A 15516-nucleotide genomic window follows, 5' to 3' on the forward strand; every position below is an offset into this window, starting at 1 on the left:
CAATCCAAGCAAGAGTATTCTTGCCACTCGTAAGGATCTGTGCCCTGAAGGATCAGGTGCGTCAGATAAGGGGCACCAGACAACCCTCTGTTCGGCTTTGTGTGAGTTTTCTAGGGAGGATGGTATCCTCTGAGGCAGTCACCTATGCCCAGCTCCATTCCAGACCCTTACAACAAGACATCTTGTTGGCTTGAAAAAAGGGGAAGAAAAGCCCTGGATTTATCCAACGTGCTTATCTCCTCAGGCATGCTTAAGCCTAAACTGATGGTTGCAGGATCAGAAGCTGCGAAAGGGAAAACCTTTCTCCCAGTAACTTGGAGAGTACTAACTACAGATACCAGTCTCTCAGGCTGGGGCGCAACCCTAGACTGGCTCACAGCTCAGGGGAAATGGTCAGGGACAGAGCAGACCCTGCCCATCAATGTCCTGGAATTACGGGCAGTATGTCTGGCCCTACAGTCCTGGACAGTGGAACTTCAGGACTGCCCCATCAGGGTTTAGTCTGACAATGCCACGGCAGTGGCCTGTATAAACCACCAAGGCGCTACCAGGAGTCGTTCAGCTCTGAAGGAGGTGAACTACATACTAGCCTGGGCAGATGGACATGTGCAAATTATATCGACAGTCTATATCCTGGGAGTAGAGAACCGGAAGGCAGATTATCTCAGCTGCCAGCAGATCTGCCCGGGGAATAGTCCCTACACCCAGAGTTGTTCCAGGAAATTTGCCAACATTGGGGATGGCCAGCGGTCGACCTACTGGCATCCAGGTTCAACAAGCTACAGCAGTTTGTATCTCGAACAAGAGATCCTCTGGCAATTGGAGCAGATGCTCTGATAGTTCCATGGAGCCAGTACTCCCTGATTTATGCTTTCCCTCCGATCCCTCTCCTTCCACATTGTTGCGCTGGATTTGGAGAGAGGGGGTTCCAGTCATTCTGGTGGCACCAGCCTGGCCCAGAAGGCCCTGGTTCCCGGAGATTGTGAGACTGACAATAGACGGGCCATGGACGCTTCCACACCACCCCGATCTGCTGTCTCAAGATCCTATATTCCACCCCAATTTACAGTCTCTAAATTTGACGGCTATTAAAGCCAGGGTATTAAAGAACCGCGGGATCTCAGAACCAGTGGTGTCTACTCTAGTGAATGCTAGAAAAGCTGTCTCTAGGAAGATTTATCATAAGGTCTGGAAGACTTATATTGCTTGATGTCAAGCCAGAAAATGGCATCCTTGGAAATATATGATTGTGAGAATTCTTTTCTACAGTCAGCTGTGGAAATCAAATTGGCTTTGAGTACAATCGGAGGTCAAGTTTTTGCCCTATCAGTATTCTTTGACTGATTCACTGATCCAAACCTTTATGCAAGGGGCCACTCTCTTGCTCCCCCCCATTAGGTCACATATGTGTCCTTGGGACTTGAACTTGGTGCTGTCTGTGTTATAGAAACAATCACTTGAACCTATTAAGGAAATTTCATTACACTTGCTGTCACGCAAGCTAAACTTCCTGATGGCTATCACCCCGGCTAGAAGGGTATCGGAGTTGGCCCTTTCATGCAGGGAACCGTACTTGATCCTTTATCTTGACAGAGATGTGTTACGACCTGTCCCATCCTTTTTGCCAAAAGTGGTGTCGGCCTTTTATTTAAATCCGGACATTTATTTTGCCTTCTTTTTTCTCTCAGCCTCGTTCGGTGGAAGAGAGACAACTGCATTCTTTGGACCTTGTCTGGGCAGTCAAGGTTTATTTGTCTAGATCTGCAGAGATCCATGGATCAGACTTCTTTTTTTTTTTTTTTTTTTTTACCAAAAGGACCCAAGAAGGGGCAGGCAGCTTCCAAAGCTTCCATTGCCAATTGGGTCCGTCAATTGGTCATTCAGACCTACGGTCAAACATAAAGCTCCTCCCTTTAGGGTGAGAACTAATTCTACCAGGGGTGTAGGAACCTCCTGGGCCTTTCGCCATCAGGTATCTGTGGCTAAGATTTGTAAGGCTGCTACCTGGTTTTCAGTGCATATGTTCACAAAATGTTATGTTCGAGCAGCCGAGGATTCGGCTTTCGGCTGCAGTGTACTGCGGGCTTCCGTTTTACGTTCTGATGGCTATTGTTTGGTAGGGTGTCTCCCTCCCCTCAAGGCTATTGCTCTGGGACGTCCCAGCAGGTAATGAATATTAGCCTTTCTCTGTGTCCCATGATGTATGAAAAAGAAAATAGGATTTTTACGTCATACTTGCCTGTAAAATCCTTTTCTTTGATTACATCATGGGACACAGAGATCCCTCCCCTCTTTTTTGAGGATTTAGTGCTTGCTACAAAACTTAAGTACTTCCTGTATGGGAGAGGTTATATAGGGGATCACTTCCTGTCCGAAGACCTTTGGTTTACCAGTGTCCATTCACCTGATGATGAAGTGTAACCCAGCAGGTTACAATGAATATTAGCCTCATAGCCAGAGTCCATGGGACTCTGTGTCCCATGATGTACTAAAAGAAAAGGATTTTACAGGTAAGTGTGACGTAAAAATCCTATTTTGTAAGCGTAAGAGTATTTAACAAAGTATATTAAAAACATTGCATCTAAACAAAGACATGGATTGTATACAAAACGTTATCCAGTAATGCCATAATCTTAGTGAAGCGTCCAGTCCTGTCCTTCACCCGACACTTTTTAATTTATTTCCTTTCCTCAGCGTTGTTTAATTAAGAGACAGGTCCCACTTCTAAAATGTAATCATAAAGAGATATATGAATATCAGCAGACTTTTTGTGTGTGTGTATAATATATATGTGTATATACACCGTTTTTATCGCGTATAACACGCACCCCAAGTTTAGGAGGGAATTTTAAGGAAAAAAAACTTACATTTAAATGCCCATCAATGCAGCCTTGTCAGTGTCCATCAGTGCAGCCTTGTCAGTGTCCATCAGTGCAGCCTTGTCAGTGTCCATCAGTGCAGCCTTGTCAGTGTCCATCAGTGCAGCCTTGTCAGTGTCCATCAGTGCAGCCTTGTCAGTGTCCATCAGTGCAGCCTTGTCAGTGTCCATCAGTGCAGCCTTGTCAGTGTCCATCAGTGCAGCCTTGTCAGTGTCCATCAGTGCAGCCTTGTCAGTGTCCATCAGTGCAGCCTTGTCAGTGTCCATCAGTGCAGCCTTGTCAGTGTCCATCAGTGCAGCCTTGTCAGTGTCCATCAGTGCAGCCTTGTCAGTGTCCATCAGTGCAGCCTTGTCAGTGTCCATCAGTGCAGCCTTGTCAGTGTCCATCAGTGCAGCCTTGTCAGTGTCCATCAGTGCAGCCTTGTCAGTGTCCATCAGTGCAGCCTTGTCAGTGTCCATCAGTGCAGCCTTGTCAGTGTCCATCAGTGCAGCCTTGTCAGTGTCCATCAGTGCAGCCTTGTCAGTGTCCATCAGTGCAGCCTTGTCAGTGTCCATCAGTGCAGCCTTGTCAGTGTCCATCAGTGCAGCCTTGCCCCTGAGTCATTTGCAGACTACTGCCGTTTAAAAATGGCGCCACTGCTCTCGGCGGCTTTCGGCCATTCTCGGCCACTCTCAGCAGCTTTCGGACGCTCTTGGCGTGTCTCGGCTGTTGTCGGCGGTTTTAAGGGGGAAAAAGTGCGTGTTGTTATACGTCGATAAATACGGTATGTGTGTGTGTGTGTGTGTGTGTGTGTGTGTGTATGTATATATATATATATATGAGTAATTGTATACATGTTTGAAATTCTGGATGACTTGCATATCCTATGGTGGTGTCACAATCCATTGAAAATCTTTTCTTATTAAAAACAAAGGAAACATATAAAAATGACCGTGTCTCAAGGTTGCACGTAAATGACCCAAATCAAGGATCTATTTTTTTTATGTTAAAAATAGATAAACTGTTCAGTGATGCCGAGTTCCCCCAACCTTGAGTAGTTGGAATAACATGAGCACTGAGGCCGAGAGATGAAAAGGATGGCCTAAAAGTAAAGAAGAATATATACAGTATATATGTATATGTAATAATGCATATATGCATATACAATACTATAAAATAATTTTCAAGTAAACGCAACGCATGCTACCTGAGTGGTGTGGTTGTCCAAAACAAGGACAGAAGGGCTCCGCTCTGAGGAAGCTGGATGTCAGGACGTCGTGCTCTTGCGATCTAACCAACTTTTATAGGTACAGTCGTATGCAAAAGTTTAGGAACCCCTGACAATTTCCATGATTGTCATTAATAAATATTTGGGTGTTTGGATCAGCAATTTCATTTTCATCTATCGAATAACTGAAGGACACAGTAATATTTCAGTAGTGAAATAAGGTTTATTGGATTAACAGAAAATACGCAATATGCATAAAAACTAAATTAGACCGGTGCATACATTTGGGCACCCTTGTCCTTTTGTTGATTTGAATACCTGTAACTACTTAGCACTGATTAATTGGAACACACAGTTGGTTTGGTGAGCTCATTAAGCCTTGAACTTCATAGACAGGTGCATCCAATCATGAGAATTTATGGGTATTTAAGGTGGTCAATTGCAAGTTGTTCTCTTTGACTCTCCTCTGAACAGTGGCAACATGGGGGCCTCAAAACAACTCTCAAATCACCTGAAAACAAAGATTGTTCTACATTATGGTTTAGGGGAAGGCTACAAAAAGTTATCGCAGAGATATAAGCTGTCAGTGTCCACTGTGAGGAACATAGTGAGGAAATGGAAGACCACAGGCACAGTTCTTGTTAAGGCCACAAGTGGCAGGCCACATAATATTGGAGAGGCGAAGGATGGTGAGAATGGTCAAAAACAGCCCACGGACCACCTCCAAAGACCTACAACATCAACTTGCTGCAGATGGTGTCACTGTGCAGCCTTCAACAATTCAGTGCACTTTGCACAGGGAGAAGCTGTATGGGGGAGTGATGCGAAAGAAGCCTTTTCTGCACACACGCCACAAACAGTCGCTTGAGGTATGCAAACACACATTTGGACAAGCCAGCTTCATTTTGGAATAAGGTGCTGTGGACTGATGAAACAAAGATTGAGTTATTTGGTCATAACAAGGGGCGTTATGCGTGGCTGCAAAAGAACCCAGCATTCCAAGAAAAACACTTGCTACCCGCAGTAAAATTTGGTGGAGGTTCCATCATGCTGTGTGGCCAGTGCCAGTACTGGGAATCTGATTAAAGTTGAGTGTCGCATGGATTCCACTCAATATCAGCAGATTCTAGAGAATAAAATTGAGGAATCAATCACAAAGTTGAAGTTACGCCGGGGCTGGATATTTCAACAAGACAACGACCCAAAACACTGCTCAAAATCTACTCGGGCATTTATGCAGAGGAACAAGTACAATGTTCTGGAATGGCCATCCCAGTACCCAGACCTGAATATCATTGAACATCTGTGGGGTGATTTGAAGCGGGCTGTTCATGCTCAGCAACCATCAAACCTAACTGAACTGGAGAGGTTTTGTAAGGAGGAATGGTCCAAAATACATTCATCCAGACACTCATTACAGGCTATAGGAAGCGTCTAGAGGCTGTTATTTCTGCTAAAGCAGGCTCTACTAAATATTGATGTGATTTTTCTGTTGGGGTGCCCAAATGTATGCACCTGTCTAATTTCGTTTTGATGCATATTGCACATTTTCTGTTAATCCAATAAACCTCATTTCACTACTGAAATATCACTTCAGTTATTTGATAGATCAAAATGAAATTGCTGATCCAAACACCCAAATATTTATAAATGACAATCATGGAAATTGTCAGGGGTTCCTAAACTTGTTCATACGGCTGTATGTACTTACACGTCACTCCGTGTTAACTAGAAATTTTACCCATGTCATCAGTAATGACATTAATGGATACACTCAACTCCTTTGTGATTTTTTGTGTACCCCATGGAACTATTTAAACTCTAAGGGCTCTTTCACACGGGGGATCCGTATGTCCGTTTTTCATCCTTCCGTTTTCGGATGAAAAACGGACATACATGTATCCCTATGGAGCGTCGGATGTCAGCGGTGACATGTCCGCTGACATCCGACGCCGCTCCGATCCGAAAAGTGTAACGGAGGAAAAACCTACTTTTCCATCCGTTTTCGGATCGGATCGGGTGACGATGGACACTACGGTCCGTCATCATCCGATCCCCCATAGGGGAGAGCGGCGCTCTGACAGGTCCGTCGCTGCACAGCGTGCAGCGATGGACCTGTCATCTTTCTGCTCAGCGGGGATCGGCGGAGCGATCCCCGCTGAGCCAGCGGGTGTTCACGGGGCGGATCATCACTGATCCGCCCCGTGTGAAAGAGCCCTAACGAGCCAAAGTTTGGGCACTGCAGTGTTGATTATTTCAATACAGTGTGACAGTTTGCTGGCCATCTTTTTCTTTTTCATTGAATATGTTAACACTTTATTTTCCATGAGAGTGATAATCATAAAGGTTATTCATTTGAACTGTTTAATTCTATGCATTCAAATTTATGCATTTTTAGATGGCTATATAGCTTATTGGCTGTCTCTCACATAGGTTATGCTACAGTCTTAGCTGATTATATACCCTATAGGAGCCCTTCTGTCCTTGTTTTGGACAACCACACCACTCGGGTAGCATGCGTTTACGTGAAAATAATTTTATAGTATTGTTTGGCCCATATGGGCAAGACGTGTGTGTGTGTGTGTGTGTGTGTGTGTGTGTGTGTATATATATATATATATATATATATATATATATATATATATATATATATATATATATATATATATATATATTTTACTTTTAGGCCATCCTTTCCATCTCTGCCTCAGTGCTCTTGTTAGTCCAACTACCCAAGGTCGGGAGAACTCCGCATCACTGGACAGTTGATCTATTTTTGACATAAGGACCCTTGATTTGGGTCAATTACGTGCAACCTTGAGACACCGTCCTTTTTATAGGTTTCCTTTGTTTTTGAATAAGAAAAGATTTTCAATGGGTTGTTCACCTGTGACAACACCCTAGGATATGTAAGTACTACAGAATTTCAAACATGTATACACTACAATTTTTTACATACACAACATAAAGTCTATCTGATACATTACATTTTAGAAGTGTAACCTGTCCTTTAAACACCCCTGAGGAAAGGAAATAAATTGAAACGCGTCGGGTGAAGGACAGTACTGGATGCTTCACTATGATTATGGTGTTTCTGGATACAGTTTTGTATACAATCCATGTCTTTGTTTAGATGTAATGTTTTTAATATACTTTGTTAAATTATACTTTTTTTTTTTTTCTACTCATGTATATTGGTTTATACATGTCTCAATATATAAGTGCCTAAAAAGTCAGTTTAGGGGTATTAATTTCTTTCCTTGTGGGTGTCTAAAGACACCACAATGCGTGTCAGGATTAGGTCCCGTAGACTGCAGGACCATGAACAGTCTGCGTAGATTAACAGCCGTTGAGTGCATTGGTATGAAGCCAGTCTGGTCAGAGTTAATGATGGAAGCAATCGCCTTGAGTCGCCTGGCAAGGAGTTTAGCTAGGATTTTAGCATCAACATTGATATGACTCACAGAAATTATGATCTTTGTGTGGCTTGGGAATTAGGACTATTAAAGCCTTTCTGAGTGAGTTTGGAAGCATACCTTTTCTCAAAGGCATCAATGTACACTTCCAGTAATTTTTGTGCTAAGAATTCCTGGTACAGTACCACTCCACTGGATATCCGTCCAACCCTGGTGTTTTGTTAGGATGGAGTGCATCGCCTCCCCCATCTCCGAGACAGAGACTGGGAGATCTAGCTCCGCCACTGCCTCCGGAGACAGAGCAGTAAGCGGAATCTGCTCCAAAAAACTCTGCACCTCTGCTGTATCATATCTCATGGAGGAAGAGTACAGAGTAGAATAAAATTGGAGAAATGCACTTGCTTTATCCTCCAGGGAGGTACGTAAAGTTTGGTGTTCATCATAGATTTGGGAAATAGAGAGAGGTGCATGTTGCGAATGGGCTAAGTTAGCTAGTGATTTACTATTCTTGTCTCCGAATTCGAAAATTCGTTGAGATTGATGAAGTAATTTTTTCTAAGTTTTTTTTTTTTTTTTTTCCCACCAATACCAGCTCTAGTTGTCAAGCAAAATCTAGCCATACCCCAATGTTGGAGGAGGACGGATTTCTAATATATTCTACCTCAGCATCCGTTCATTCACATTCCTTAAGTTTCCATTCCCTGTCCATTCTAATTTTCTTAATGACCCCTGAAGTGGAGCCCCTTAGGGTAGCTTTAAATGCATCCCAGGTGACACCCAGGGCGACATCATCTCTGTTATCCTTCCATAACTCACCGATAGCGGTGGCGGAGGATCTTTCAAAATATTCCTCTTTTAGCCACAGGAGGCTCAGTCTCCTTAGGTTGTACCCTGACAAATGACCAACACTCACCGTTAATAAGGGGGAATGATACGATTTTACCACCCTGGGTAAAATATCCTTAGAAAGCACAAATCTAGCCTTGAAAGCGTATTGTAGCAGGAGTAGCAACAATAAGCCAGAGTATTCGGGTTTTTACATCTCCAGGCCTCCAGCATGCCATATTGAGACATACAGGCTGCTAGTGGAGAGCTGCAGCTGGATTTGGCACTCAGTCTGTTTTAAGAGAGAGCACAATGTTCAGATCACCGGCCAGAATAATTGGGCCTTCCGCTTCCTGCAGTACCTCCGTCAACACAGCCTCCCACACTGCCAGCATAAACAGCGGAGGAATGTATACTGACACAAAAGTATATGGTGTATCATTATTAAGGAAGACCACCACCACAAACTTCCCATACGAGTCCATAACAATGGTCTTAGGTGTACATGTTAAAGATTTGGACACCAGTATGGAGACACCCCCTAGCGTATTTAGAGTACAAGGAGTGAAAGGCGTGACCTATAAAAGATTGTTTGAGAGCAAGAATTTTGGATCCCATCAAGTGGGTTTCTTGTAAAAAATAAAAATAAAATGAAGCTTACGTTTCTGTATATAATTGAATACCAGTGCCCATTTAATCTTGGAGTTCAGGCCCGTACATTCGATGAGATTAGGTTTAAGATTTTGTATGCGACTTGCCATGATAACTATAGAACAACATACACTGATTGTTAGGGTGTGTTGACGAGGGGTCTGCAGAGGGAACACAAATCCGCTGCTCCTTCATACAGTTTGAAAAAGGGTTACTATTATCACATACATGCTGCAGTGAATGAAGCACATCATTTTTGCATAATAAAAACGAAAGAAAAAAAATTGAAATCCGAACCACAATATAAAATCTCAATTTTAAGTGTCGCTGAACAGTGAAACTTTCCCCAAAACCCCCCCACCCTGCCCATAGTCCCAAACACACTATAGGCTTTTCCCCCAATGAAAACAATGTCACCCTAGAGGGGGGAGATTCTTTTTCGTCCGTCCCGAAAAGAAGAAAAGGGTGTTAAAACGGTGAGCAGAAAAACGGTCAACGGACCGCAGCATAAAATTGTTGACAACCAGTTAGCAAAAGAGTGTGGCACAAGCCACCTGGGGACTTGTGTAACTTTTCCTTGTCATCAAATATGTGTTCCAGGCCCTAAGAAGGTCGAGAGAATCATTTGGCATATGCATTTGAAGAAACTGAGTGATCTGTTAGACATCAGGCGCTCCCCAGCGACTCCAGCCAACGATTGGCCTCCCTGGGGGAGGTTAAAAATTGGGTCCTGCCTTTGTACACCATTCTGAGCTTCGCAGGGTATAGCATACTGTATGGCAGACTGCGTTCATAGAGGCACAATTTTACACTTTGGAACGCTGCCCACTGTTTCTGTGTCGCAGCGGAAAAGTCCAGAAAGATGGTGATGTGGTTGTTATAAAGCAAATTGGCATGTTCCGGGCATGGTGCAGGATGGTTTCTTAATCCCTGTAGAACAGGAACCATGCTAGTAGGGGTCTAGGAAATCTCCACGGTGGAGGTGCCCTGAGCGCGACCCTGTGAACACGCTCAGTAGCAAATAGATGGGAGAAACTTTCCTCTCCAAAGGTTTGTTTTAACCAGGTGAGTAGAAATTCTTCAGGATGTTTACCCTATGAGCCCTCGGGGAAACCCAGGAACCGCAGGTTGTTCCTGCGGAGCCTGTCCTCAATATCCCCTAGTTTGGCTTCCTGAGACTTGTGGTCCGCCGCCACCTCTTTCACTATTATAAAGGGGTTGAGGTCATCCTCCACTGCACTAATCTGTTGCTCAGCGTTAGATATTCTATGCTTGACTTTGTGCACATCATCTTTAAGGATTGCAAAGTCCACTCTGAGGGTCTCTGTTTGTGTGGATAGAGGCGCATGGCAGGATTTGATGGTGTCCAGGATCTGTGATGGGGACGGCACTCCTACCTTAACGCCCACTGTTCCTGGGGTGGATTATGCAGATGGAGAGGCAATTGGAATAGCCAGAGGATCTGTGGCATCCATCCACTCTGTCTCCCCTTTAGCCCAGGGCTGTCCATCCTCGGCAGGAGATTGCGGTGGGTCCCAAGGGTCCTCGTGTGCGAAGCAGGAGAGCTGTTCAGCGGGTGTCTGCTGCGGGTTCGGTCCCTATTTCACCATGATACGGTGCCTGGGACGTTTGGACAGCTGTCCGGCCTGTGTGGAGCTCAAAATCAGGGTTTTTGGCTGCAAAGGATGATGTACGATCTTGGCGCGGTCCAGAGCTCCAGAAAGAAGCTGCTTACATACCGGAAGTCATGCACGCCCCTGTGCTGATAAGTTTGCACACCCTGGCAGAATTTGATTTCTTGGCATTTTTCTGAGAATATGAATGGTAACACAAAAACATTTTTCACTCATGGCTAGTGTTTGGCTGTAGCCATTTATTATCAGTTAACTGTGTTTGCTCTTTTTAAATCATAATCACAATAGAAACTACCCAAATGACCCTGATCAAAAGTTTACATACCCTGGTGATTTTGGCCTAATAACATGCACACAAGTTGACACAAAGGACTTTGAATGGCTATTAAAGGTAACCATCCTCACCTGTGATCTGTTTGCTTTTAGTGTGTGTGTGTGTGTGTATGTGTATAAAGTCAATGAGTTTCTGGACTCCTGACACATACCCTTGCATCTTTCATCCAGTGCTGCACTAACGTTTGTGGATTCCGAGTCATGGGGAAAGCAAAGGATCTGCGGGAAAAGGTAGTTGAACTGTATAAAACTGGAAAGGGATATAAAAAGAAATCCAAGGAACTGAGAATGTAAATCAGCAGTGTTCAGACTCTAATCAAGTGGAAAATGAGGAGTTCTGTTGAAACCAAACCACGGTCAGATAGACCCACTAAAATTTCAGCCACAACTGCCAGGAAAATTGTTCGGGATGCAAAGAAAAACCCACAAATAACTTCAGGTGAAGTACAGGACTCTCTGAGAACATGTGGTGTGGCTGTTTCAAGATGCACAATAAGGAGGCACTTGAAGAAAGATGGGCTGCATGGTTGAGTCGCCAGAAGAAAGCCATTACTATGTAAATGCCACAAAGTATCCTGCTTACAATACGCCAAACAGCACAGAGACAAGCCTCAAACCTTCTGGCACAAAGTCATCTGGAGTGATGCGACCAAAATTGAGCTTTTTGGCCACAACCATAAACTCCACATTTGGAGAGGAGTCCAAAAAGGCCTATGATAAAAGGTACGGAGGTAGATCTCTGATGTTTTGGGGATGTGTGCGCTACAAAGGCACAGGAAATTTGGTCAAAGTTGTTGGCAAGATGAATGCAGTAGGTTATCAAAAAATACTGGCGGAACATTTTGCATTCATCAGCTAGGAAGCTGCGCATGGGACGTACTTGGACATTCCAACATGACAATGATCCAAAACACAAGGCCAAGTCAACCTGTCATTGGCTACAGCAGAATAAAGTGAAGGTTCTGGAGTGGCCATCTCTGTCTCCTGACCTCATTATCATTAAGCCACTCTGGGGAGATCTCAAACGTGTAGTTCATGCAAGACAGCCCAAGAATTTACAGGAACTGGAGGCTTTTTGCCAAGAGGAATGGGCAACTTTAGTATCTGAGAAGATAAAGAGCCTCATCCACAAATACCACAAAAGACTTCAAGCTGTCATTGATGATAAAGGGGGCAATACACGGCATTAAGAACTGGGGTATGTAAACTTTTAATCAGGGTCATTTGGATAGTTTCTGTTGTCCTTATGATTTAAAGAGTAAACACAGTTGATAATAAATGGCTTCAGCCAAACACTAACCATGAGTGAAAGAAAAGTTTGTGTTATTCATATTCCCTGAAAAATTGCCAAGAAATCATAAATTCTGCCAGCATATGTAAACTTATGAGCACAACTGTTTATGAAGTCTATGTGAAGTATGAATAAATAGAATGTTTTGCTCTGGCTTTTTTGTTGTGTATTATCTTGGTTATACATGGCTCTGTATAGTCCCTATGAGCAGAGAAATGTACCTAGTAGTTCAAGTATGGGGAGCTTTACAGTGTGAGGCCCTGGTGATTGGTTTCTTCATTCCACATTGGGGCATGCCCTGCATAAGCTCCAAGTTAGGATTTGGAACTTACACAGGTTTTCTTGCTCCCAGCAGTTGGATGCACTTTGTAATAAAGATAAGTTGTTACAGTATACTATAAAAGATGTTACAGTATAGGGTTATAACCTCTTCCCTTTTCCATAGAAACACCTTTTTGACAACAACTCTGCTTTGTCTGTCATTTATTCATGAAGCATACCTGTCTAAAGTGGAGTGTTTTGACTTTGAAGGCTAAGATCGCCTTTCTGAACATGTTACACTCGTATTTAGGGGGTTTAATCTTGAACCAGCATAGTTTTCTTCTACTGAGTCAGTCTTTCTTTTGATAAACCTTTGTTAGTGTGACTTAGCATAACCACTTGACCTGCATAAGATCCCCCCCCCCCCTTTCATGATCAGGCCACTTATTGCGATATGGCATTGCGTTACTTTATTATTTATTAACTGATAATTGTGCGGTCATGTAATGCTGTACCCAAATAAAATTTGTCAATTTTTTTCCCCACACATAGAGCTTTCTTTTGGTGGTATTTAATCACCACTGCATTTTTTTTTATTTTTGCTCTATAAACAAAGACAGATTTTGAAAAAAAAAATATTATTTTATAATATTTTTCTAAAACATATCCAATAAATTAATTTAAAAAAATCTAATTTCTGCATACATTTATGCCAATATGTTTCGTGCTACATATTTTTGGTTAAAAAATCCAAATAAGCGTATATTGATTGGTTTGTGCAAAAGTTTTATAGCGTCTACAAACTATGGTGATATACTGAAGTTTTGTATGCATTTAATAGATTTTTTGTATACTAGTAATGGCGGCGATCAGCAACTTAAAGCAGGATATTGCGGTTCACATTCTGACACTTTGTGGGAACCAGTGACACCGATACAGTGATCAGTGCTAAAAATATGCACTGTACTAATGACACTGGCTGGGAAGGGGTTAAACATCTAGGGCGATCAAAGGGTTAAATGTGTGCCTAGCCAGTGTTTTTGTGTAGTGTTTGGTGTTTTTACTAAGGTGCCAGCGGACGTCCATTGGCTGGCACCAGCTGATCGGCTTCTGTGACAAATCACAGCAGAAGTGGCGCACTGGCGCCCCCTACCTGGAAGTGCAGAATCACGTGTATATACATGTGATTCTGTGATTCTGCACAGTGCAGCCGTAAATCTGCTATGGAGCAGTCGGCAAGTGGATAAATAACTTTTTTTTTGTTATAGCTTTAACTTGATGCTTTTAAAGTTGAAAAGTGAACATTTAGGGGGAGTGTATTTTATACAAAAAAAATAAAAAATTGTGGCCACTTGATTAGACTGATTATGATCGGAAATAAGGTTGTAGACCTGTAGAGATCTATTGTTAAAACTGCAGAGGCAGAGATCCTTTTGATGTAGCCAGTCATACACTTGAGCTTAGTACACACGATCAGAAAATTGGATGAGAAATACCACTTTCGAAGCGATCGTATGATCTGATCATTAGTACACTACTTTCAAGAGCTGTACATTACATCAATTCCGAAGTTGCATTTTGTCGTCTGAGAATTTTTGTAAGTTGAATAACCTCTTTATTTTCAAAATGACACTAGCATAACCTGCAGCACTGCGATCTCCTGTTCTGAGCCCTGGTATAGCCGCCTCAGGGGTCCGGGGCTTAGAAATCCCCTCAGCATTCACTCCTCTTCTTCCCTGCTGAGAGGACAGGCTACCTGAGTTCTGATTGGTCGGCGTCGACCAATTAGAATGCTCCTAAATGTCCCTCCTGACTGGGTACGTTTAGGAGATTAAGCTCCAGGGATTTCTAAGCCTCGGATCCGAGAGGCGGCTATACCGGGGCTCAGAACGGGAGATCGCTGCACTGCAGGTCAGCGGGACTGGGGGGATGGGGAGGGGGTCTTGTGTAAGTTCACCTTACAGATTTTTCTGTAAAGGTGAACTTGCCCTTTAATGATTTTTTTTTTTTAGAGCATTTTGGAAAGTTTTAAATTTATTTTACATAAACCTAATTGTAAGCCATGTCTTCATTCCTTTTCCAAAAGTTTTTGTCCTGGTAGGAATTGGTACATAGTCATAACTTTTAGGTTTGGTAGAGCTTTTGCTCCATTATGAAATCTTTCCATTTATAGCCAACCACATGTCATTGTCTGTGCCATTCTTCTTTCAGGAATTATGATTAACATATATATTTAGTTCTGACCTGTAACTGGTTTCTATTTTTGTCTCTTGTAGGGTCAGTGTGCCAGGGTTAGCTCAATCAATGATAAAAATGACTGGAAGGTTGTTAGGCGAGCCTTGTCAATTATAAACTTCAATGATGATGATATAGAGGTAAGTTCAACACCATGTAATCCTATAAAATGTCTTACTGAAGATTTGTTGGTAATTATGTTGTTCATTAAGAGTGAACCACTAAACAAATGTAAGGAATTGGTTAACAATTTTTGCTTCTGATGCTTTTTAGGAATTGCTGAGCATTGTTGCTAGTGTACTACATTTGGGAAATGTGCAGTTTGCCACAGATGAGCATGGACATGCCCAAGTCACAACAGAAAACCAGATTAAATACCTCGCCAGGGTGAGAATGTCCACATTTATATATATATATATATATATAATATCCAGTTTTCACACTCAACAGGGCTTATGCAAGAATGTTATGGATTCCGAGAGTCATGCCTTTGAAAACCTAAGACAGACGTTGCTATTTGAGGGAATCTGTAAGGAATGTGCACAACTACTTCTACAAGTCCAGGAAGTGAGAGATGTTTTGTATGCTGGTAAAGTGGAATTCCAGCAAACTAGTCTTAAAATTGTCCCCTCTCCCCTCCTTCCTCCTAACACCTATGCTAACTAGCCTTTGTAAGAAAGATGTATATACTCTCTCTCCTCTCCCCTACAGTTGCCGCTGGCTGACACAGGAGATCATATGACCAGATGGAAACTGCTTGAAAATATGTAGTTATATACATCTT

The 15516-nt window shown here is 42.8% G+C and overlaps 1 protein-coding gene across 6 annotated transcripts in view; it reads left to right on the top strand.

Annotated features, from left to right (window-relative positions):
* MYO1C (myosin IC) overlaps positions 1 to 15516 on the top strand; it is a 333223-nt gene that overhangs the window by 206841 nt on the left and 110866 nt on the right. For all 6 annotated transcript variants that reach the window (XM_073616641.1, XM_073616644.1, XM_073616642.1 and 3 more), the window contains exons 7-8: positions 14774 to 14872; positions 15006 to 15119. In XM_073616641.1, coding sequence (XP_073472742.1) covers positions 14774 to 14872; positions 15006 to 15119 — 213 coding nt within the window. The remainder of the gene's footprint in view (positions 1 to 14773; positions 14873 to 15005; positions 15120 to 15516) is intronic.

The sequence above is a fragment of the Aquarana catesbeiana genome, linkage group LG02, assembly GCF_042186555.1.
Source record: "Aquarana catesbeiana isolate 2022-GZ linkage group LG02, ASM4218655v1, whole genome shotgun sequence".
NCBI lineage: Eukaryota > Metazoa > Chordata > Amphibia > Anura > Ranidae > Aquarana > Aquarana catesbeiana.